Raw genomic sequence first — 24,345 nt, 5'->3', positions numbered from 1 at the left:
TTGTCTTTGTTTAAATTAAAATGTCTTAATTAATAGTCCTCAAGTCCCTGCTCTTCTCTGAGCACCCTACTGCTTACTATCTTCTGAGTTACTATTTCTACAATCCAACAATGAAGGAAGCAAGGCTCTACATGCAGTTTCACTAGTTTTTTTTCTCCATGTCACTAATTTAGCTTCACATGTATACACAGCTTAATTTCCTTTTGGGAGATGTTTGTTTAATGATATGCTTTTAAACAACTAAGACTATTGTACACACATGAATACAAAAACACTATCATTAAACAAATAAGACTATACATGAATACAACTTTCACATGCTCATAACTAGGCCAAATCAAAAGCAATTTCTATTGAAAGACACCTTTTCTCCCTCTTAAATTTCAGCTATTTCAGCACACTAGGGGAGGAGAGCAGTGGAAAAATCACCCAAGAGACAAAACAAAGGAAATCCAGGGTGGGTTAAATAGCTAGGCACCACAGGACCAGAGGGGGGCAAGGAAGAAGGAAGGGGACAGACTGGTCAAGTGTAAAGCAAGTAAGCTGATCTAGGGGGACGAAGGCTCCATGTTCCAGCCTACAAACAATGCACTGAAGCAGAAGCACTCTGAACAACCCAAAGGACTCTGACCCAGCCCATATAATGCCCAGGAGAGGCAAGGAAACTGAGGCAGGGAAATGCATGCAAGGCTTATTGTTGTATATGATCTATACTCTCTCGTGCTTTAGTAAAAGAGCAAGGTTAGACTCTGGGCAAAGTGTTTCTGAGTAAACTGTGTAAACTGCTTTATAACTACCGTATGCCTCCAGAGAGAAGTATACTGCAAACCAGAGGGGTGGAAATCTAGGAAACAATATGTTTAAGTATGGGGGAATCTGAAGGGTTAGCACTGCACCCAGAGAGGCTGGACAGTGCATTCCAGCTCTCAGAAGGGAGCATTAGACTTCAGAGCTGCACCTAGAAAGTGCACATAGGGAGCAAGGCCCCAAGATTGGGCCAGGGGCTCGGCTCCATTCAGGCTGCGGACACTTAACACACCCAGAGATCCAGGGACCCAGAGCACTCCAAAGAAGTCTTGTATTACTGAGAATTCGTTACTTTTACAAACTGAATTATAGAACATTTGTAAGCACACTACACCGTGTTATAAATCTCAACTACAACCAACAAAATAAAATTAACAAAGTACACTTAGTAATTGTTATGGTGTTTATTCACTTAGCACAAAATCATGCAAAGTACTCTGCAGAGTACTTACTGAGTGCAGTCCCAACCACTTCAGTAGGACTATGCCCACCAGCAAGCACCATGTGTAGAGAAAGGTTTGCAAGATCAGGTTATGGTAAAACTCAGTCTATTATTTTACAAGTACACTGGCAATTACCCCATTGAACTATTGCATAGAATAAATGGTAACTGTCAAATATGCCTCTGTAAGGGATCAGCTGGCCTCGCCTGATTAGCAGTTATCCCATTTAATTATTGCATAAAATAAATGGGCAACTGCTAATATCCCTTTTTAAAATAAAAGGAGTTTTGGACTAGGATACAAATTCAATCCCTAGTGTATAGGAAAGGGATCCTGAAGCAGAGCAATGATTGCTACAACTGCCATTTGGATTCTCTCAGAAAGATAGGCTTGAGTCACTCAAGAGCAGCTCCACAAATATGTCAGGAAAATCCCTTGAACAATGACACTTTATCTTCTTCCTTTGGTAGAAAGAGATCAGCCAATAACACAACCATATCTATCTCTGTAACCAGATGGACCAAAGTCAAGGCAGCCTGAGGAACCAAGAAATTGCCAGAAGTGCTCACCCACAATTTTCTCCAACAATGTAAGATGGAACAGCACGTGAGAGTTAACCAACTCTTGAGGTTGACAGTCTGGCTTTCTAGAGAATGGGCCTCACAATAGCTTAAAAAACCCAAGGACCACAACTCCTTCATCCCCCCAAATAGGGAAACCACAACCAACAATGGACCCAGTACATCCCCACTGATTTTCACCAGCCTGGAAGGACATCAGAAGGCAGAGTGTCAGCACAATGTATGGGGTTAGCAGAGAGTGTGATGACAACAGGAGATGTAGCTGGGGAGAAAACAGAGACTGAAGAAGAATCACCTTATTGTATCTTTCACACAACTCCTCATTCTCCCTGTAAGCAGCAATACTTAAATTAATATACTCAGCAAGAGGACAACACTAAGGTACTCTGCTTACATCCAAGAGTCATTAGGATTTGGTTTCAAGTCCTAGAGAAATTATGACAATTTGAACTGGTGTTCCCATCCCATTACAGATCTCTGGCAATTGCAACACATGACACAAGCCAATGCAGTAAGGTGTCTTGCTGCTGAGCTCCACCAGCAAAGAATCTGGTGCTTCTACACCTCCCCACCCCCCAAAAATGACAAAGCAATTCCTCAATTTGCTTCTCTCCTTGTATAATTGGGAGAGACAAAGTTAGGATGAGCCCCATGTGCCCTGAAGGTTGTGCGACAGGACAAGCAGGTGCTCCATTGGGAAAGACTCACTCTGAGAACCTCCTCCTGTGCATCATCCATGATTTCCAGTTGGCGCAGGCGCTCCCGATACAACATATGGAACTCTCCAAAGAGCTGCTTCATCTCAAAAGAGCAACAGGGATCATGGCCATCTGCTTCCCTTTCATCACCAACTTCTGCAGGAAAGGGCAAGTAAAACAGCTATAAGGTCAGGTTAATATATTTAAGGTCAGTAAGGACCAACGTGATCATCTAATCCCACAGCCTGTATAACACAGGGCATAGCTTTTGATTGGGTCATTACAGCATATCTCAATTAAATACTACAAGTGATGCAGAATCCACCACATCACTTGTGGCTTGTATGCCTAGCCTCACAGTTTGGACTCTGGGGGTGTGAGTAGCAGCATGCACTAATGCAGCGATGCTCAGACTGAGGCTCACACACCGCAAGTAGCTCTTTAATGCATCTCCTGTAGCTCTTTGCAGCACATGATATTAAAATATTATGTTATTTAATTATTAACCAAATCAGGATGCTTTTACTATGTTATTAACCAAATGTAGAATACCTGGTCAGTCATTTTTGCTTTGAGAATTTCATTTATTATATATATATATAAATAAAATGAACCAATTAATTCACACCACCGTGGCTCTTTGGGGTAATGCTGATCCCTAATTTGGCTCCTGAATTACTGAGGTCTAGGATTGCCAGGTGTCTGGTTTTCTAAAAGGGACCCCAGCACCACTGACCAGGCCATTAAAAGTCTGATTGGCAACATAGCCAGGCTCCCTACCTGGCTCCACTTGACTCCTGGGAAGCTACTGGCATCTCCCTCTAGCTCCTGATGGAAGGAAGAACACAAGGACTCTGCACACTGCTGCTGCAGCCCCCAGCAGCAGCTCCCATTGGCCATGGTTCCTGGCCTGCAGGCTCAAGCAGCATGCAGAGGCCGGTGGTCACGCCTCCGCCTGGGAGGCGGAGGGAGATGTCACGACTTCCTGGGAGGTGCCTGAGGTAAGCGCTGCCTGGAGCCTGCACCCCAACCCGCATCCCAATCTCCTGCCCCAGCCCTGAGCCCCCTCCTGCACCCCAAACCATGGGCCCACCCCAGAGCCCACACCCGCAGCTGGAGCCCTCACAACTCCCTGTCCCAGCCCAGAGCCCTCTCCTGCACCCCAACCCCTCATCTCCAGCCCCACCCCTGAACCCATATCCCCAGCCAGAGCACTCACCTCCTACCACAACCTAACCCCCTGCCCCAGACCGGAGCCCTCTCCTGTACCCCAAAAACCTCACCTCCAGCCACACCCCAGGCAAAGCTCGCACCCTCCCACACCCCAACCTCCTGCCCCAGCCTGGATCCCCCTCCTGCACTCTGATCCCCTCATTTCTCTCCCCCCAGCCCAGAGTCTGTATCCCCTCCCACCCCCAGCTCCTTGCCCCAGTCCAGAGTCCCCTCCTGCACCCCAAACCTCTCATCTCTGACCCCACCTCAAAGCCCTCACTCCCACTCAGACCCCAGGCCCAGCTAAGTGAAAATGAGCAAGTGAGGGAGGGGGGATGGAGTGATCAGGGGTGTGGCCTCAGAGAAGGAGCAGGGCAGGAGTGTTTGGTTTTCTGCAAATATAAAATTGGCAACCCTACTGAGGTCTGAATATCACTGCACTAAAGTCTTGCACTGTAAATGCCATGTGTAGGCCCTGCTACCGCCAACTAAAAGGCAGCAAATTCACATTAATGTAGTTCTGGCTCTTAGCCCCGGTCTATACTACAAAGTTGCTTAAGAGTGTGGTAATGCCCTGGGTGGCTTTTCACTAATGCCCCCTCCCTGGTGTCACAGGCCCCAAGCCAGAGTGATACGCACACTCCATAAAAACTCCCCCCGCCAGGGCGTTACCCTGCCCACGCCCCCCCGGTGTCACAGGCCCCTCCCCCCAGGGCGTTACCCTGCCCACCCCCCCCCGGTGTCACAGGCCCCGCCCCCCAGGGCGTTACCCTGCCCACCCCCCCCCGGCGTCACAGGCCCCGCCCCCCAGGGCGTTACCCTGCCCACCCCCCCCCGGTGTCACAGGCCCCGCCCCCCAGGGCGTTACCCTGCCCACCCCCCCCGGCGTCACAGGCCCCGCCCCCCAGGGCGTTACCCTGCCCACCCCCCCCCGGCGTCACAGGCCCCGCCCCCCAGGGCGTTACCCTGCCCGCCCACCCCCCCCGGCGTCACAGGCCCCGCCCCCCAGGGCGTTACCCTGCCCACCCCCCCCCGGCGTCACAGGCCCCGCCCCCCAGGGCGTTACCCTGCCCACCCCCCCCCGGCGTCACAGGCCCCGCCCCCCAGGGCGTTACCCTGCCCACCCCCCCCGGCGTCACAGGCCCCGCCCCCCAGGGCGTTACCCTGCCCACCCCCCCCGGTGTCACAGGCCCCGCCCCCCAGGGCGTTACCCTGCCCACCCCCCCCGGTGTCACAGGCCCCTCCCCCCAGGGCGTTACCCTGCCCACCCCCCCCCCGGTGTCACAGGCCCCTCCCCCCAGGGCGTTACCCTGCCCACCCCCCCCCGGTGTCACAGGCCCCTCCCCCCAGGGCGTTACCCTGCCCACCCCGTGTCGAGGCTCCTCCCCCCAGGGCATTACCCTGCTCACCCCCCTACGTGTCACAGGCCCCTCCCCCCAGGGCGTTACCCTGCCCCCCCCCGTGTCGAGGCCCCTCACCTGCGGCGACCCCCGGCCTCCGATCCAGCCGCTCCATGCGGCTCGCTGGTCCCAGCTCGGCGGTTCGAACGCAGCCGCCAGACCCGCGTCCCGCCCAGCACTTGACGGACAAGTCGCTCTGCCATTCGCAATGCGCCCTGACCACGTCTCCGCCCTCACCGCGATTTCTGTCCAATCAACGGTCAAGGAGGCGGGGCGCGGAGTCAGGCCGGGACGTGCGACAGGCTCCTCGGAGAGAGACGCTCCAAGGCGCCGGCATCTGGGCGGTTCTGAGCGTTGAACAACAGGTTCGTCCCCCAATAGCAGTGCAGGCTCCTGAGCATGGGCGAGCTCCATTGGGCAAAGAAGAAGGAGGCGGGACTATTCGGTGACCCTGAGGAAGCTCCGTGGAGAGAACGCCGAGCGTGCGGTCGCTATGGGGACGGGCGGGGGCAGCCCGCCGCAGTTACTATGGGGATGGGGGGGTCAAGTTCCCGGGTTCGTGAGTGTTCGGGGGATGCGGGGAGGGGGAACTGTCCGGCTTCCGGAACACCCCCCCACCGGGGCAGAGCGCCCCGCCCCCACTGCCCCCGCCCCTCCCCCGCGCAGAGCCCCCCCACAGCCCCTGCCCTGCCCAGAGCCACCCTGTCCCCCCGCCCCCACAGCCCCTCCCCCGCAGAGCCCCTCCACCCCCACTGCCCCCGCAGAGCCCCTCCCCCAGGCAGAGCGACCCTGTCCCCGCCCTGCCCAGCCCAGAGCCACCCTGTCCCCCCGCCCCCACAGCCCCTCCCCTGCACAGAGCCCCCCAAACCCTGCCCCTCCACCCCCACTGCCCCCGCCCCTCCCCCAGCCCAGAGCCACCCTGTCCCCCCGCCCCCACAGCCCCTCCCCCCCACAGAGCCCCCCCAAACCCTGCCCCTCCACCCCCACTGCCCCCGCCCCGCCCCCAGGCAGAGCCACCCTGGCCCCGCCCTGCCCAGCCCAGAGCCACCCTGTCCCCCCGCCCCCACAGCCCCTCCCCCGCAGAGCCCCTCCACCCCCACTGCCCCCGCAGAGCCCCTCCCCCAGGCAGAGCCACCCTGTCCCCGCCCTGCCCAGCCCAGAGCCACCCTGTCCCCCCGCCCCCACAGCCCCTCCCCCGCACAGAGCCCCCCAAACCCTGCCCCTCCACCCCCACTGCCCCCGCCCCTCCCCCAGGCAGAGCCACCCTGTCCCCGCCCTGCCCAGCCCAGAGCCACCCTGTCCCCCCGCCCCCACAGCCCCTCCCCCGCACAGAGCCCCCCAAACCCTGCCCCTCCACCCCCACTGCCCCCGCCCCTCCCCCAGGCAGAGCCACCCTGTCCCCGCCCTGCCCAGCCCAGAGCCACCCTGTCCCCCCCGCCCCCACAGCCCCTCCCCCCCACAGAGCCCCCCGAACCCTGCCCCTCCCCCGCAGAGCCCCCTCCACCCCCACTGCCCCCCGCCCCTCCCCCAGCCCAGAGCCACCCTGTCCCCCCGCCCCACAGCCCCTCCCCCCCCACAGAGCCCCCCAACCCTGCCCCTCCCCCGCAGAGCCCCTCCACCCCCACTGCCCCGCCCCCTCCCCCAGGCAGAGCCACCCTGTCCCCGCCCTGCCCAGCCAGAGCCACCCGTCCCCCCGCCCCCACAGCCCCTCCCCCCCCACAGAGCCCCCCAAACCCTGCCCCTCCACCCCCACTGCCCCCGCCCCTCCCCCAGGCTGAGCCACCCTGTCCCCGCCCTGCCCAGCCCAGAGCCACCCTGTCCCCCCGCCCCCACAGCCCCTCCCCCCCACAGAGCCCCCCGAACCCTGCCCCTCCCCCGCAGAGCCCCTCCACCCCCACTGCCCCCGCCCCTCCCCCAGCCCAGAGCCACCCTGTCCCCCCGCCCCCACAGCCCCTCCCCCCCCACAGAGCCCCCCGAACCCTGCCCCTCCCCCGCAGAGCCCCTCCACCCCCACTGCCCCCGCCCCTCCCCCAGGCAGAGCCACCCTGTCCCCGCCCTGCCCAGCCCAGAGCCACCCTGTCCCCCCCCCCCCCCACAGCCCCTCCCCTGCACAGAGCCCCCCAAACCCTGCCCCTCCACCCCCACTGCCCCCGCCCCTCCCCCAGGCAGAGCCACCCTGTCCCCCGCCCTGCCCAGCCAAGAGCCACCCTGTCCCCCCGCCCCCACAGCCCCTCCCCCGCACAGAGCCCCCCGAACCCTGCCCCTCCCCCGCAGAGCCCCTCCACCCCCACTGCCCCCGCCCCTCCCCCAGGCAGAGCCACCCTGTCCCCGCCCTGCCCAGCCCAGAGCCACCCTGTCCCCCCGCCCCCACAGCCCCTCCCCCGCACAGAGCCCCCCGAACCCTGCCCCTCCCCCGCAGAGCCCCTCCCCCAGGCAGAGCCACCCTGTCCCCGCCCTGCCCAGCCCAGAGCCACCCTGTCCCACAGCCCCTCCCCCGCACAGAGCCCCCCGAACCCTGCCCCTCCCCCGCAGAGCCCCTCCCCCAGGCAGAGCCACCCTGTCCCCGCCCTGCCCAGCCCAGAGCCACCCTGTCCCCCCGCCCCACACAGCCCCTCCCCCGCACAGAGACCCCCAAACCCCGCCCCTCCCCCAGGCAGAGCCACCCTGTCCCCGCCCTGCCCAGCCCAGAGCCACCCTGTCCCCCCGCCCCCACAGCCCCTCCCCCGCACAGAGCCCCCTGAACCCTGCCCCTCCCCCGCAGAGCCCCTCCCCCAGGCAGAGCCACCCTGTCCCCGCCCTGCCCAGCCCAGAGCCACCCTGTCCCCCCGCCCCCACAGCCCCTCCCCCGCACAGAGCCCCCCGAACCCTGCCCCTCCCCCGCAGAGCCCCTCCACCCCCACTGCCCCCGCCCCTCCCCCAGGCAGAGCCACCCTGTCCCCGCCCTGCCCAGCCAAGAGCCACCCTGTCCCCCCGCCCCCACAGCCCCTCCCCTGCACAGAGCCCCCCGAACCCTGCCCCTCCACCCCCACTGCCCCCGCCCCTCCCCCAGGCAGAGCCACCCTGTCCCCGCCCTGCCCAGCCAAGAGCCACCCTGTCCCCCCGCCCCCACAGCCCCTCCCCCGCACAGAGCCCCCCGAACCCTGCCCCTCCCCCGCAGAGCCCCTCCCCCAGGCAGAGCCACCCTGTCCCCGCCCTGCCCAGCCCAGAGCCACCCTGTCCCCCCGCCCCCACAGCCCCTCCCCCGCACAGAGACCCCCAAACCCTGCCCCTCCCCCGCAGAGCCCCTCCACCCCCACTGCCCCCGCCCCTCCCCCAGGCAGAGCCACCCTGTCCCCGCCCTGCCCAGCCCAGAGCCACCCTGTCCCCCCGCCCCCACAGCCCCTCCCCCGCACAGAGCCCCCGAACCCTGCCCCTCCCCCGCAGAGCCCCTCGACCCCCACTGCCCCCGCCCCTCCCCCAGGACAGAGCGACCCTGTCCCCCCGCCCCCACAGCCCCTCCCCCGCACAGAGCCCCCTGAACCCCGCCCCTCCCCCAGGCAGAGCCACCCTGTCCCCGCCCTGCCCAGCCCAGAGCCACCCTGTCCCCCCGCCCCCACAGCCCCTCCCCTGCACAGAGCCCCCCAAACCCTGCCCCTGCACCCCCACTGCCCCCGCCCCTCCCCCAGGCAGAGCCACCCTGTCCCCGCCCTGCCCAGCCAAGAGCCACCCTGTCCCCCCGCCCCCACAGCCCCTCCCCCGCACAGAGCCCCCCGAACCCTGCCCCTCCCCCGCAGAGCCCCTCCACCCCCACTGCCCCCGCCCCTCCCCCAGGCAGAGCCACCCTGTCCCCGCCCTGCCCAGCCCAGAGCCACCCTGTCCCCCCGCCCCCACAGCCCCTCCCCCGCACAGAGCCCCCCGAACCCTGCCCCTCCCCCGCAGAGCCCCTCCCCCAGGCAGAGCCACCCTGTCCCCGCCCTGCCCAGCCCAGAGCCACCCTGTCCCCCCGCCCCCACAGCCCCTCCCCCGCACAGAGCCCCCCAAACCCTGCCCCTCCACCCCCACTGCCCCCGCCCCTCCCCCAGGCAGAGCCACCCTGTCCCCGCCCTGCCCAGCCCAGAGCCACCCTGTCCCCCCGCCCCCACAGCCCCTCCCCCCCACAGAGCCCCCCAAACCCTGCCCCTCCCCCGCAGAGCCCCTCCACACCCCACTGCCCCCGCCCCTCCCCCAGGCAGAGCCACCCTGTCCCCGCCCTGCCCAGCCCAGAGCCACCCTGTCCCCCCGCCCCCACAGCCCCTCCCCCACACAGAGCCCCCCAAACCCTGCCCCTCCCCCGCAGAGCCCCTCCACCCCCACTGGCCCCACCCCTCCCCCAGGCAGAGCCACCCTGTCCCCGCCCTGCCCAGCCCAGAGCCACCCTGTCCCCCCGCCCCCACAGCCCCTCCCCCGCACAGAGCCCCCCGAACCCTGGCCCTCCTCGCGCAGAGCCCCTCCACCCCCACTGCCCCCGCCCCTCCCCCAGGCAGAGCCACCCTGTCCCCGCAGCCCCTGCCCCGCACACAGCCCCCGCCCTGCCCAGAGCCACCCCTACAGCCCCCGCCCTGCCCAGAGCCCCCCCCAGCCCCTCCCCTGCACAGAGCCCCCCTGCCCCCACCTCCCCTTTCACACAGCCACCCCCACAGCCCCCCTTCCCTGCACAGAGTCCCCCACCCCCACAACCCGCTCTCCTCCCCTGGGCAGAGCCCCCTTGCCCCCAGAGCCCCGGCCCCTCCCCCACCCCTCCCATGCACAGAGCCCCCCCACAGAGCCTTCCCGCCCCCACAGTCCCTGCCCCTCCCCTGCAGAGCCCCCTGCCCCACCCAGAGCTGCCCCCACAGATCCCGCCCCTACCCCACACAGAGCCCCACGCTCCCTGCCCTGCCCCCGAGCAGAGAGGGGTGTGTGTGGAAACTGACCATTTCTTCATACTTTGTGTTTCCTAGCTTTTATTACTGATCCACCAGAGGACCTTCCCTCTTATCCCATGACAGCTTACTTTGCTTAACAGGCTTTATTGAAAGACCTTGTCAAAGGCTTGCAGGTAGACACCCCCTCTTATACACACCTATGCAGACTTTCTGGTATAGATCCCACCTGGAGGGAAGAAAGAGTCTGCACCATAGGGGCTTTTAGGTGATGGGGGAGCCTGGCAGGAGCCGATATCCCACCCTTCTATTAACTGTTGCCAGAGAACACATCTCACTCCTGAACCACAGTAGACGTCCCCTCCCACCCAGCTCCCTTACCAGGCCCTCTCAGCCCCTGCACTAGGGTAGACAAACCCACTCCAATCCCCTCTACCCAGCCTGCTTCCCATCCTATCCAGCTCAGGGAAACTCCCTAACCCCTCTCCCAGATAGATATCCACACTCCTGCCCCAGGACAGACAGGCCCTAAGTCTACACCTCCCCCTACCTTTGTCATGGGAGAAGCTATATAGGGATAGGGAGTCTGCCACGTATGGGAGGTGGGAGGCTGCTGGGACAAACATTTCCCCACTCTAGCCACCCTCTGCTCCCCCAGGACAAACCCCAATACACCCAAGGCCTTAGATTATCAGTCAAAGGAACAACTTTGAGAGCTGCTTAAGAGAAGCCCCAAAATGTTGTACCATCAACCAGACCTAGAAAATGGGGAGAGCTAATATAGGATTAGGAAGAGGTATTGAAACAGCAGTCTCCTGAAAACAGAGGTCAGATAAATATAGCTTCCTTCCAAACAGTGGCTAGTGAGAGGACACAGCTGGCATGCTTCCCTTTATTATCATTCACCTTACAAGGTGGGGTGGGCAGGGAGAGTAAAATTATTTCTCTACCAATTATTGATTAGTTATTCAGCAGAGGGGCAGAACCTGTCAAGTGCCCGTATCGATATCCTTCCTACTGCTGCTCCCTGGAAGATAGCCAGATTGTTCCTGATCACATTTCTCTCCAATTCAAGCTTCCAACTTGCTCAGCTGGGACAGAACAACACTTTCTGCCGACGTACCAAGCCTGAAGGTAAGAATTTTCATTAAATAAAAAATTACAGTACATTAGAATACATTAGTATGAAACATTAATGAACTCAGTAATGCATTTCCAGCAGGCAGGTGAATGGCTGGAAACCCGTGGCATCTGCCTGGTCCGTCAGAGCTGCACCACCCAACAAGGCCTGGATGGAGAGGGACTAAGCCAAATAGCGAGCAGGTTCGTTACTGCATTCAAATTAAGGCTGGTTTTTTAAAGACATACAGGGGAAAACATTCCAGGGGTTCATATATATATAATGTTCACAAAATCATTTCAGAGAAGAAACCTTTGTGAAGAACAGAAATCATCACTGCATGTCACTGCTGCTCAAATGTGTGTCACCAATTATTTATTCGGAAAATAAGTAAAGCAAAAGGAATATTCATACTTACCAGCCCCAAAGTGTTAACTCACTGAGGGCCCATGGTGAAAAAAAGATTTCACTCAAGAGATGGCCTCCTCAGCTCTCATCCATCAAGAGTCCAGGACATGCAGAATACTGCTGCCCACCTCACAGGTATAAAGCAAAGCAACCACAATACTCTCTAGCTGATTCCCCCACTCATTTCAGATTCTACTTCAATATTGTCCTCCATGCATGTAAACTCTCCATGGATTTGCTCCAGATCTCTCATCTCCCAGTTCCTCCATCTGCTTCCCTCTTCTTGCCTAGCATTGTCCTCTGTCCCTTCCTGCATTTTTATCAGTGGAGGTTGACAATGACTCTCAAATGGAAGTTCCTGCCAGTAGGAACAACCTTCTATCAGACTCTGCCTCAAACTCTCCAGCTCACTTCATCTCAGCTGAATATACCTTTTTCGTCATCCTCTACCTCTTAATCTCGCTGTAAATGTATTTAACTTTGGGAGGTATTTGGGATGTATTCTGTATAGTGCCTCATCATAGAATCATAGAATATTAGGGTTGGAAGAGACCTCATGAGGTGATCTAGTCCAATCCCCTGCTCAAAAAAGGACCAACACCAACTAAATCATCCCATGCAGGGCTTTGACAAGCCAGGTCTTAAAAACCTCTAAGGATGGAGATTCTCCCGAGGTAATCCATTCCAGTACTTAACCACCCTCCCAACGAAACAGTGTTTCCTAATATCCAACCTAGACCTCCCCCACTGCAACTTGAGACCATTGCTCCTTGTTCGGTCATCTGCCACCCCTAAGAACAGCTTAGCTCCATCCTCTTTGGAACCCCCTTCAGGTAGTTGAAGGCTGCTATCAAATCCCCCCTCACTCTTCTCGTCTGCAGACTAAATAACTCCAGGTCCCTCAGCCTCTCCTCATAAGTTGTGTCCCAGCCCCCTAATCATTTTTGTTGCCCTCTGCTGGACTCTCTCCAATTTGTCCACATCCATTCTGTAGTGGAGGGACAAAACTGGATGCAGTACTGCAGGCATGGCCTCACCAGTGCTGAATAGAGGGGAATAATCACTTCCTTCCATCAGCTGGCAATGCTCCTACTAATACAGCCCAATAATGCCATTGGCCTCGTCCACTGCAATCCCGAGGTCCTTTTCTGCAGAACTGCTGCTTAGCCAGTCGGTCCCCAGCCTGTAGCAGAGCATGGGATTCTTCCTTCTTAAGTCCAGGACTCTGCACTTGTCCTTGTTCAACCTCATCAGATTTCTTTTGGCCCAATCCTCCAATTTGTCTAGGTCACTCTGGACCTATCCCTACCCTCCAGCGTATCTACTCCTCCTCCCAGTTTAGTGTCATCTGTGAATTTGCTGAGGGTGCAATTAATCCCATCATCCAGATAATTGATAAAGATGTAGAACAAAACCTGCCCCAGGACTGACCCCTGGGGCACTCCGCTTGATACCAGCTGCCAACTAGACATCAAGCCATTGATCACTACTCGTTGAGCCCGACAATCTAGTCGGCTTTCTATCCACCTTATAATCCATTCATCCAATCCATACTTTTTTAACTTGCTGGCAAGAATACTGTAGGAGACCATATCAAAAGCTTTGCTAAAGTCAAGATATATCACATCCACCGCTTTCCCCATATCCACAGAGCCAGTTATCTCATCATAGAAGGCAATCAGGTTGGTCAGGCATAACTTGATTCTGAATCAGTAAAACTAAAGAACACGCATAATACTCCTTCACTTAAAGAATTCATAGTCCCAGCCAGTTTGTCAAAATGCTTCTTCCTATCCGCCAGAATCAAGTGTCTTGTCCAGAATAAGATTAAGCAGGCTTGCTTTCATCAAGGATCTTGTCTTGGCCAGATATTGAAGAAAATCAGACTCTACAGGATCTAGGTGAGATTCATCAGAGCTATGGAGCTGAATATCAACAGTATGCTGACAATCTGGAGACCAATGCATCTTGCATGCTCCCCCAGTGCCTTCACACATACATTGAATGACAGAGATAAAGTGGAATACTGCAAGACCCCTTGAGATGGATGAGCAATTGTCCTTCAGAACTCTAGTTTTCCTGAGCGGAGGTGACGTAAAGCAGTCCTGCCAGGTTCTGCATTGAGTCAACATCACCAGAATAATCTGTATCAAAGGCAGCTAAAAGAACGAATGCAGTCAATGGGGGCACTTGACCTGTCTCCATCACTTGGAAGATTAATCAAAGATGTTAAGGCTGCCTACATACCATAACAGGATCTAATTCCAGACAAGTTAGGGCCAAGCAAACCAGAAGGATCTAGATAATGCTGATACTGGCCATCCCTCTACCTTCTCCACAAAGTTTCTCAGAAATGAGAGGTTGAGAAAAGATAGAAAATGGCAAGGATATTAGGAGTAGTCCAACTGTGGCTTGTTTCAGACAGAAAAGTACTATGCCCTCTAAAAGGGAAGTATTAACCATTTTCATCAATAACAGGCCTACACTTTACTCACTGTTTTTCATTAGCCACGGATATCCATCTCACGTATAGTCAAGGGAAGAGCATTCAGCACATCCAAAATCTCAGCCAGCCAAACTGGGATCAGACTCCACCAGTAAGATTGATGCACTTACCCTCTCCTTTTCAGATACTATACCCACACAAGTGGAGGCACAGATGTGATCCACTGTATTCTGAGTCAGAAATACTTGGTTATCCCAGGTTTTCTGTCCCTTTATCAGAGAGTTGCCTGGTTACATTAGTCTCACAGCTTTGATGCGTTTTGATTACTTATATTGTTGTAGCAATAAGATTGGGATTTGTGCTGTGCACTGTACAAATACTTCCCTGCTTCTGGGAGTCCTATAGTAGGACTGGGATCCCACGGGTCCCGCAGGACCTGCTGCCATAATAGCAGGTGTGGGATAGAAATTCAGCAAACAATGCAGGAGTGGGTTAGAGTGGGAGTGGGTATTGCAGGGCGGGACGTGAGCGGGACTAAAAAAATAGTCCCGTGCACTCTCGTAGGGGGTGCAAATATGCTTGCTCACCCCATGTGCTAAAATGCCTAGCTAAGCACTGGGAAACAGCAATAGCTCTTGTGTTAGCATAGCCCAGTTATATGGAAAACTAGATGATTTAAAATTTTTTTTTAAAGTTAAAGTGGTATAAATAAATGGAGATAAAATGGGAAGTATTTAACAGCCATCTCCCATGCTGTTTTTAACTGGCATGATCAGTATGAAGTTGTGCTTGGCCTGGATAAGGAAACAGTGCTACTGAAAGAGCCTCTTGCAAAGGAGGAGTCAGGAAACCAGCAAAGCAAAACCTCTAGGAGATCACCGGGCTGTAAACTCATCTTGCCGAACAGGTAGCACCAGCTGGCCTACATGTGTGTGAAGGGCTGTTTGTGGGCCCATGCAGTTAGTGAGCAAGGGAAGTGGGGCACAAACTAGAAAGAAAACGAAAGGATAAAAATGAATCCTGGAAAAAGCTGAGGAAACTCACCTTCTTTGGAAAGTATGTGTGACAGCAGAACAAGAGAAAGCCTGGAATTTTGTCTTCTCTTTAAATAAAAATTAAGAAAAACAAACTTTTTGTAATAAAAAGTAATATTTTGGACTTTGTAATCAAAGAAGCTTCATAAACTATGCATGCATACAATCCTTCGCTAATCCAGTTAGCCTCAGGCACACAAAAAGTTTATGAAATAACAGACAGTGCAGTTCCCACTAAGGACAACACATAAAATCCTTCATGCAGTTCATCCCCAGGCCAAGCAACAGAGTCAAGTTCACCTAACCACCAACCCATCAAAACCATATCAAAAGGAGCTCTGCAGCAAAATATACCTATTCCCAGCCGCAGGACTATATCATGCACCAAATACAAACAAGTCAATAAATGATTTTGCTGAAACGCCTTGGTTTTTGTTCTGGCACGGATCTTGGAATAGGTCAGGGTCCATGGAGGCCAGGTGCTGGTCCTTTTTTCCTTTGAGATTTCAGGACTGGCACTTTATTTTATGTGTTCCAGCGGGACAGTGAAACAACAACCTTTCATTCCTGAGAAAGCTCACAGAAGAAAAGCTAGCCAAAGATAAACTATTCTCAGCTTCCTGGACCTCTCTCAGGCAAGACATGTTATTTAATGGCTGACCATCAAATGCTGCAGAGCAGTAGCAGAGGGCCAGGATAATGCACTAAAATTGTTTGAGTCCTTTCAGGAGGGATGTACCCAACAAGCAGAGTGGGGAAACTGCATTTCCTCTTCTAGACCCCTCACTTATTGAATCCTATAAGGATCACTTCTCTCACCAGTCCTATTCAACATCTACATGCAGAAACTAGATGAACGGATCAGATAACATGGATGCAAGTGCCAGCAATATGAAGAGGATATACACCTCTACCTATACTTCACCACATATGACCACACCCCTACAACCAAGATGGCTCAATGCTTAGTCGAGATCAGCTTGTGGATGAAAAACAGCTGGCTGAAGGTGAAGCAGAGCAAGACAGAGGTGATGTCAGAGGGAAGCTCTTTGAAGAGTTTGCAGTGATGGTGTAGTCTTCTCTGGTTGAAGGTGAACCGCCACAATTGGTCAATTCAGTCTATTTTAGGAGTGTTCCTGAATTCTCACTGATGTTAAGCTCTCACACAGGAAAAAAACAGTTACTCCCCTTCTCATAGCTGTTGTTCTTTGAGATGTGTTGCTCATGTCCATTCCAATTATGTGTGCATGCACCACGTGCACAGTCGTTGGAAGCTTTTGCCCTGGCAGCACCCATCAGGTTGGCTCTGGAGCCCCCTGGAGTGGCGCCTCCATGGCGGAGAATATATGACCCTGGTGATCCGGCCCCTCCTCAGTTTCTTCTTGCCAGCTACTCTGACAGAGGGGCAGGCAGGAGGGTAATGGAATGGACACAAGCAACACAGCTTGAAGAACAACAGTTACAAGAAGGTGAGTAACCATTTTTTCTTCTTCGAGTGCTTGCTCATATCTATTCCAATTAGGCGACTCCCAAGCTCTTCAAATTGATGTGAGCACTGAGGATTTGTGATGCACATTTCTTGGCTTTTGTGAAACACACATAGGAAGGTGCAATGCTCAAAGACATTCTGTTCTCTCTCTCTCTCTTCCCAGACACGAGATGGCACAAGGAATGTTCGATAAGCTACATGCAAGACAAAAATATACCATGTGATCGCATGTTGGCCTTCTGTCCTGATGGGCCACAAAGTAGATCTGCATGCCTTGGTAAAAAAGTTGCTCCATCCACTATGTGGACTCACTGCACAATTCACAAACAACTAGCATCTAAAGCTCTGAATTCGAGTTGGATGAAATTTTGCAGCACGTCTTGTCTACTGTGAACTACATCAAGACTTGGCCTTTTCTCACATCTGTTTGCAAACCTGTGTGAAGAAACTGGGTCCTATCATGACGTATTGTTGTTCCACACTGCAACTCGCTGGCTCTCGAGAGGAAAAGTACAGGCAGATTTTTTGAACTAAGAGATGACCTGCATGTCTCTGCAATGGACTGCAAAAAGAGTAAATTCATTGATTTTCTTTGTGACCAAAGGAAGATGTGCCTTCTTGTTTATATCACAGACATATCAGAGACTGAATGAATTGAATACAGGCCTGCAAGGAAAGAACACCCACATCCTTCAACTGAGTGATCAAATCACAGCATTCATGAAGAAAATTGTTTTTTGGAAGAATAATAATTGAAGACAAACTATGAATCCTTCCTGCAGCTCTGCAAATTCCTGGCTGACAATGGAATTATTCAACCTCCCACGCAGGGGATGGCTGAGTATTTTAGCTGGCTGGAGGAACAGTTTGCATCCTTTTTCCCTGACTCGGACATAAAGTATGATTGGGTGTGAAACCCCTTTCAGTGCAAGCCTGATGCCATGGATTTGCCAGCAGCTGAAATTGAACATCTCAACAAAATTTCCTGCAATCTATTCTTGCGAGGAACATTACCTAACTTTCTCTCCTGGAGTTCTGGTTCACTGTCAAGAATGAATGTACTGCATGATCAACACATGCCTTGAAAATGATGGTGCCATTCATGAGCATGTATTTGTGTGAAGCTGGGTCCAGCTCACTTGGGTCCCTCAAGTCTTGGTATCGATCTGTCACTGATGTCACATTGGAGATTAGATGTAAATTTCTCCCTTGCTACTGGACTTCAGGAAGCTGTTTTACAACATGCAAGCCCCTGGGTCACAGAGGGCATTAAATAACGTACTTTCTATGTAAATTCCTTGGATTCCTTGATCACTATGTTGCTGTCTGGGGCACAGGAAACAGTAAGTCTCAAAATGGGCTCACACAGCAAAAATTTTGGAATCCCTGTGTTAGGGACAACACTGTATGTCTCTAAGAAACTGCTGAATAGGTTGACAGAATAGGTTTCTCGTTAGAAATGTATGTCCATAAAAGAAAAAAAATCCTCTTTGATGTGTAGTCCAAGGATGCGGAAAAATTTTTAAAAGACGTACCTCGGACATTTTATATGGGAAAGTTCTTTTCTCTCTAAGGGACAAATCCTAATGCACTGAAGTCAGTGGGAGCTGCAGGAGCTCAGCAGCCTTCAGAATATGTCAAAGTTGATACAGATATATGGTGTGATACCAAACTGTATGTTAGAGAAGTAGCACGACCATATAATTAAAACACTTTTGGCTAAATCCTCAGTTGGTGTAAATCAGCACAGTTCCATTTACTTCAACTGATGATATAACAAGGCAGGGGGAGAAGATCAGGTTGTGCAAGCTACCTTAACTCTGGCGTTTCCTAACTTTCGAGTTCTTATCCATACAACCATAACCTTCTATTAATGCCATTTTGTGTATGATCTTCATTCGAACACATGATAAAAATGGAACAAGGAGAAAGGAGAGCAACCAGCTATAACTACAGAGCTCAACATCCTGAGGATTGCCTTCTCTGATAAAGCAGAGAGAAGTTAGCTCCCAGCAAAGAAGGGCTGGACACATCTCCTGCTGGAGACCACTAGCATGACGACCAGCATCATAGTGGCTCTGACAGAGTAGGAGACCATATTTTCAAAATAAAAAACTTCCATATAAACATTTTTAGGATTGTGAAATACTCCAACAAAAGTACCTTAAAAATGCTGGGCTCACTGCTAATGATTTGTGCTAGTGATAGTGCTAGTGATTTGTCATCCAGCAGCTTCCTCAGAGCTGAGGAATTTGTCCAGTAACTTAGTGTCTGACTGAATTGATCATGAAACAATTAACAAGTGACAAAAGCATTCACTTTGAGCCAATGAACGGTGCGGTGAATGTCTGCACTCGTTCAACTTTCCTCTTCACTCAAACATGGCTCACCACACTGAACACTCATCCCACTAGGCCATTTGATCCTGGAAGGAAGAGGGCATACTCTCTGCTCCATACCATATTTGAGGAATTAAATGAAGAACTGGGACAATTCAGTAGTCCTTAAGCAACCGTGCATCCTGGTTTTTCATATGGTGTCCCAGGAGCTTCTTTATCAGTTAGAGAACAGCTGCCGCTACTCATAAGAACGACCCTACTGGATCAGACCAAGGGTCCATCTAGCCCAGTATCCTGTGTTCCGACAGTGGCCAGTGCCAGGTGCCCCAGAGGAAATGAACAGAACAGGTTATCATCAAGTGATCCATCTCTTGTCGCCCATTCTCAGCTTCTGGCAAACAGAGGCTAGGGACACCATTCCTGACCATCCTGGCTAATAGCAATTGATGGACCTATCCTCCATGAACTTATCTAGTTCTTTTTTGAATCCTGTTATAGTCTTGGCCTTCACAACATCCTCTGGCCAAGAGTCCCACAGGTTGACTGTGTATTGTGTGAAGAAACACTTCCTTGTGTGTGTTTTAAACTTGCTGCCTATTAATTTCATTTAGTGACCCCTAGTTCTTGTGTTATAAGAAGGAGTAAATAACACTTCCTTATTTACTTTCTCCACACTAGTCATGATTTTATAGACCTCAATCATATCCCCCTTTAGTCGTCTCTTTTCCAAGCTGAAAAGTCCCAGTCTTATTAATCAATCCTCATGTGGAAGCCGTTCCATACCCCTACTCATTTTTGTTGCCTTTTCTGAACCTTTTCCAAGTCCAATGTATCTTTTTGAGATGTCTTACCACATCTGCACACAGTATTCAAGATGTGGGCGTACCATGGATTTATATAGAGGCAATATGATATTTTCTGTCTTATCTATCCCTATCTTAATGATTCCCAACATTCTGTTTGCTTTTTTGACTGTTGCTGCACATTGAGTGGATGTTTTCAGAGAACTATCCACAATGACTTGAAGATCTCTTTCTTGAGTGGTTAAAAGCTAATTTAGACCCCATCATTTCATACGTGTAGTTGAGATTGTTTTCCAATGTGCATTACTTTGCTTTTATCAATGAATTTCATCTGCCATTTTGTTGCCTAGTCACCCAGTTCTTTGAGATCGTTTAGTAGCTCTTCGCAGTCTGCCTGGGACTTAACCTCTTGAGTAGTTTTGTATCGTTTGCAAATTTTGCCATCTCACTGTTTACCCCTTTTTCCAGGTCATTTATGAATATGTTGAATAGGACTGGGCCCAGTACATACCCCTGGGGGACACCACTATTTATCGCTCTCCATTCTGAAAACTGACTATTTATTCCTACCCTTTGTTTTCTATCTTCAAACCAGTTACCAATCCATGAGAGGGCCTTCCATCTTATCCAGTGCTGGGCAAGCTGCAGCGAGGGCCACAGGGATGATTAGGGGGTTTGGAACGGGTCCCATATGAGGAGAGATTAAAGAGGCGACTAAGGGGGAATATGATAGAGGTCTATAAAATCATGAGTGGTGTGGAGAAAGTGAATAAGGAAAAAATTATTTACTTGTTCCCATAATATAAGAACTAGGGGCCACCAAATGAAATTAATGGGTAGCAAGTTTAAAACAAATAAAATGAAGTTCTTCTTCACTCAGCGCACAGTCAACCTGTGGAACTCCTTGCCTGAGGAAGTTGTGACGGCTAGGACTATAACAGGATTTAAAAGAGAACTGGATAAATTCATGGAGGTTAAGTTCATTAATGGATATTAGCCAGGGTGGGTGAGGAATGGTGTCCCTAGCCTGTGTTTGCCAGAGACTGGAGACGAACGGCAGGAGAGAGATCACTGATCATTATCTGTTAGGTTCACCCCCTCTGGGGCACCTGGCATTGGCCACTGTTGGTAGACAGGATACTGGGCTGGATGGACCTTTGGTGTGACCAAGTATGGCCATTCATATGTTCTTCTTATGACATGCTGGCCACCACTTCCTGCAGCTCCCATTGGCCGGGAATGGCAAACTGTGGCCACTGGGAGCTGCAGGCAGCCATGACAATGTAAACAAACTATCTCATGGTCCGCTGTGGATTACCCTGACGGGCCGCAGGGTTGCCCACCACTGCTTTTATCCCATGACTGCTTACGTTGCTTAAGAGCATTTGGTGAGGGACCTTGTCAAAGATTTTCTGAAAATCTAAATACACTATATCCACTGCATCCCCATTGTCCACATGTTTGTTGACCTCCTCAAAGAATTGTAGTAGTTTGGTGAGACATGATTTCCCTTACAAAAAACATCTTGACTCTTCCCCAACAAATTATGTACATCTAGGTGTCTGACAATTTTGTTCTTTACTATAGTTTCAACCAGTTTGCCCAGTACTGAAATTAGGCTTACCGGCCTGTAACTGCTGGGATCGCCTCTGGAGCCTTTTTAAAAAACTGGCTTCACATTAGCTATCCTTCAGTCACCTGGTACCGAACTGATTTAAATGATAGATTACAGACTAGTTAGTAGTTCTGCAGTTTCACATTTGAGTTCCTTCAGAACTCTTGGTGAATACCATCTGGTCCTGGTGACTTATTACTGTTCAGTTTATCAATAACCTCCTCTAATGACACCTAAACCTGGGACAGTTCCTGAGATTTATCATCTAAAAAGAATGGCTCAGGTTTGGGAATCTCCCTCACATCTTCAGTTGTGAAGACCAATGAAAAGAATCCATTTAGTTTCTTCGCAATGGCCTTATCATCCTTAAGTGCTCCTTTAGCACCTCGATTGTCCAGTGGCCCCACTGGTTGTTTAGCAGGCTTCGTGCTTCTGATATACCTAAACATTCTTTTGCTATTACTTTTTGAGTCTTTGGCCAGCTGTTCTTCAAATTCTTTTTTTGGCCTTCCTAATTATATTTTTACACTTCATTTGCCAGAGTTTATGCTCCTTTCTATTTTCCTCACAAGGATTTGACTCCCACTTTTTAAAGGATGCCTTTTTGCCTCTCACTGCTTCTTTTACTTTGTTGTTTAGCCATGGTGGCACTTTTGGTTCTCTTACTATGTTTTTTAATTTGCAGTATACATTTAAGTTAAGCCTCTATTATGGTGTCTTTAAAAAGTTTCCATGCAGCCTGTAGGGATTTCACTTTTGGTGCTGTACCTTTTAATTTCTGTTTAACTAACCACCTCATTTTTGTGTAGTTCTCCTTTCTGAAATTAAATGCTACAGTATTGGGCTGCGGTGGTGTTTTTCCCCGCCACAGGGATGTTAAATTTAATTATATTACAGTCACTATTACCAAGCGGTCCAGATATATTCACCTCTTAGACCTGATCCTGTGCTCCACTAAGGCCTAAATCAAGAATTGCCTCTCCTCTTCTGACTTCCAGGACTAGCCGCTCCAAGAAGCAGGCATTTAAGGTGTCAAACTTTATCTCTGCATCCCATCCTGAGGTGACGAACCCAGTCAATATGGGGATAGTTGAAATCCCCCATTATTATTGAGTTATTTTAATAGTCTCTTCAATCTCTCTGAGTATTTCACAATCACTATCACCATCCTGGTCAGGTGGTTGGTAATATAGCTTTACTGCTATACTCTTATTATTAGAGCTTGGAATTATTATCCATAGAGATTCTATGGTACAATTTGGTTCATTTAAGATTTTTACTTCATTTGATTCTATGCTTTCTTTCACATATAGTGCCACACCAGCACGACCTTTTCTGTCCTTCCAATATATTTTGTACTCTCTCCACTGGGATGCTTACAATCTAATCTGAAACAAGGTGGTGTTTCACACAAGGCTGTGAGTAATAGTTTGCTCTGCCCTGCTCCCAGCTGAAGCCAAGCCCAGGCCTAGACTTGGCTCCTCTGAGTGACTCCTTGGTTCAGGCTGCCTGCACTTTGGCAGTTTGACACACTCAGATGTGAAAAAGTTTCCCAAAATCTTCCACACAATCTTCTGCACAAGACACTGGGGCTTCACTTAATTATTTACTTGCCATCCCTCACATTATGTTCTGCGCCCCAAACTTTAAAAACCCACCCTGAGGTTACCCGCGCTACACATCAAACAAACCAGCCTAGTTCCTGGTTCACAGACAAATCCCACTGTCCAGCACAGCCAATACCCAGACAAACTGCTGACTAAATAAGTGAGCCTGGCAACACCTTGAGACCTCCAGATTGGCATTCCAGAGACGGGGCCTCCCCTCTCAGTGCTCTGCTCCCAAGTTTGCAGCAGAGCAGCCCAGGATCAACAGAAGAGCCCCTTGCAAGTCACAGCCACCTTTGTGACAGTTCCCTGGGGAAGACAGATTCTAAGGCAGCCAGGTCCCTGGCCTTTGAAATTTTTTCAGAGTGTTTCAGGGAGGCTAGGTGATCTACAAATTTATCATCAGCCTCCCATGACAGAGCCAGTATGAAATGCTATTACTGAGCATTCACTGTTATCACTCATTCCTTCCTTACCACAAACACCTCCTCCAGTGCACTCTGACGCCAGCGAATTATAGCGCACTGAGCTCTCTACTCTGAGACTGTCCAGAAGCAGAAAGAACATTACAGAACTGGTGATTTCCCTTCTTGTTTACCTGGCAGCGTGACATATCACTTCACCATCTGTTCCACCCCTTATTTACAAATGAAAACCTAATATTTCATAATCCCATTGGTTTAAAGTCAGCTAGATGGCATTTAAGAACACATTCTACTTTATTTCTTAGCATTCAGAATGATAACACACAAGAACCCAAACACAGACACACATAAAGCAGGCTGCTCCCTAAAACAGAGAGGCACAGCTCTCCCCACCTTACTCTAGGCCAGAGGTGGGCAAATTATGGCCCAGGGGCCACATCCGGCCCTCCAGATGTTTTAGTCTGGCCCTCAGGCTCCCACTAAGCGGGGTCTGGGACTTGCCCTGCTCCAGCTGGGGAGTGCGGTCAGGGTATTGCCCCACTCCACATGGCTCCTGGAAGCAGCGGCACGTCCCCAATCTCGCTCCTATGCGTAGGGGCAGCCAGGGGGCTCTGCATGCTGCGCTGCATGCAGGTTCTGCCCCTGTAGCTCCCATTGGCTGCAGTTCCTGGCCAATAGGAGCTCCGAGGGTGACACTTGGATGGGGGCAGCATGCAGAGCCCCCTGGCTGCCCCTACGCATAGGAGCGAGATTGGGGACGTGCCGCTGCTTCCAGGAGCCATGTGGAGTGGGGCAATACCCTGACCGCACTCCCCAGCTGGAGCAGGGCAAGTCCCAGACCCCGCTTAGTGGGAGCCTGAGGGCCAGACTAAAACATCTGGAGGGCCGGATGTGGCCCCTGGGCCATAATTTGCCCACCTCTGGCCTAGAGTAAGGTGGGGAGAGCTGTGCCTCTCTGTTTTAGGGAGCAGCCTGCTTTATGTGTGTCTGTGTTTGGGTTCTTGTGTGTTATCATTCTGAATGCTAAGAAATAAAGTA

The 24,345-nt window shown here is 52.4% G+C and overlaps 1 protein-coding gene and 1 long non-coding RNA gene across 2 annotated transcripts in view; one reads left to right on the top strand and one right to left on the bottom strand.

Annotated features, from left to right (window-relative positions):
- The window catches only part of PMFBP1 (polyamine modulated factor 1 binding protein 1), a 371,385-nt gene extending 365,866 nt beyond the window's left edge, over positions 1-5,519 (bottom strand). The window contains 2 exon segments of the mRNA XM_043494730.1: positions 2,540-2,685; positions 5,220-5,519. Of these exon segments, the coding sequence (XP_043350665.1) occupies positions 2,540-2,685; positions 5,220-5,256 (183 nt within the window). The 5' untranslated portion in view covers positions 5,257-5,519.
- Positions 5,520-5,552: 33 nt separating this feature from the next.
- LOC119840975 overlaps positions 5,553-24,345 on the top strand; it is a 26,476-nt gene continuing 7,683 nt past the window's right edge. Inside the window, exons 1-4 of the long non-coding RNA XR_005288363.2 lie at positions 5,553-5,696; positions 10,100-10,197; positions 10,986-11,155; positions 11,241-11,344. This is a non-coding gene — a long non-coding RNA (uncharacterized LOC119840975). The remainder of the gene's footprint in view (positions 5,697-10,099; positions 10,198-10,985; positions 11,156-11,240; positions 11,345-24,345) is intronic.

This window comes from Dermochelys coriacea, chromosome 12 (assembly GCF_009764565.3).
Source record: "Dermochelys coriacea isolate rDerCor1 chromosome 12, rDerCor1.pri.v4, whole genome shotgun sequence".
Classification (NCBI taxonomy): Eukaryota; Metazoa; Chordata; order Testudines; family Dermochelyidae; genus Dermochelys; species Dermochelys coriacea.
Note: the sequence above shows the minus strand (reverse complement) of the source record. Positions and strands in the feature narration are given on the sequence as shown.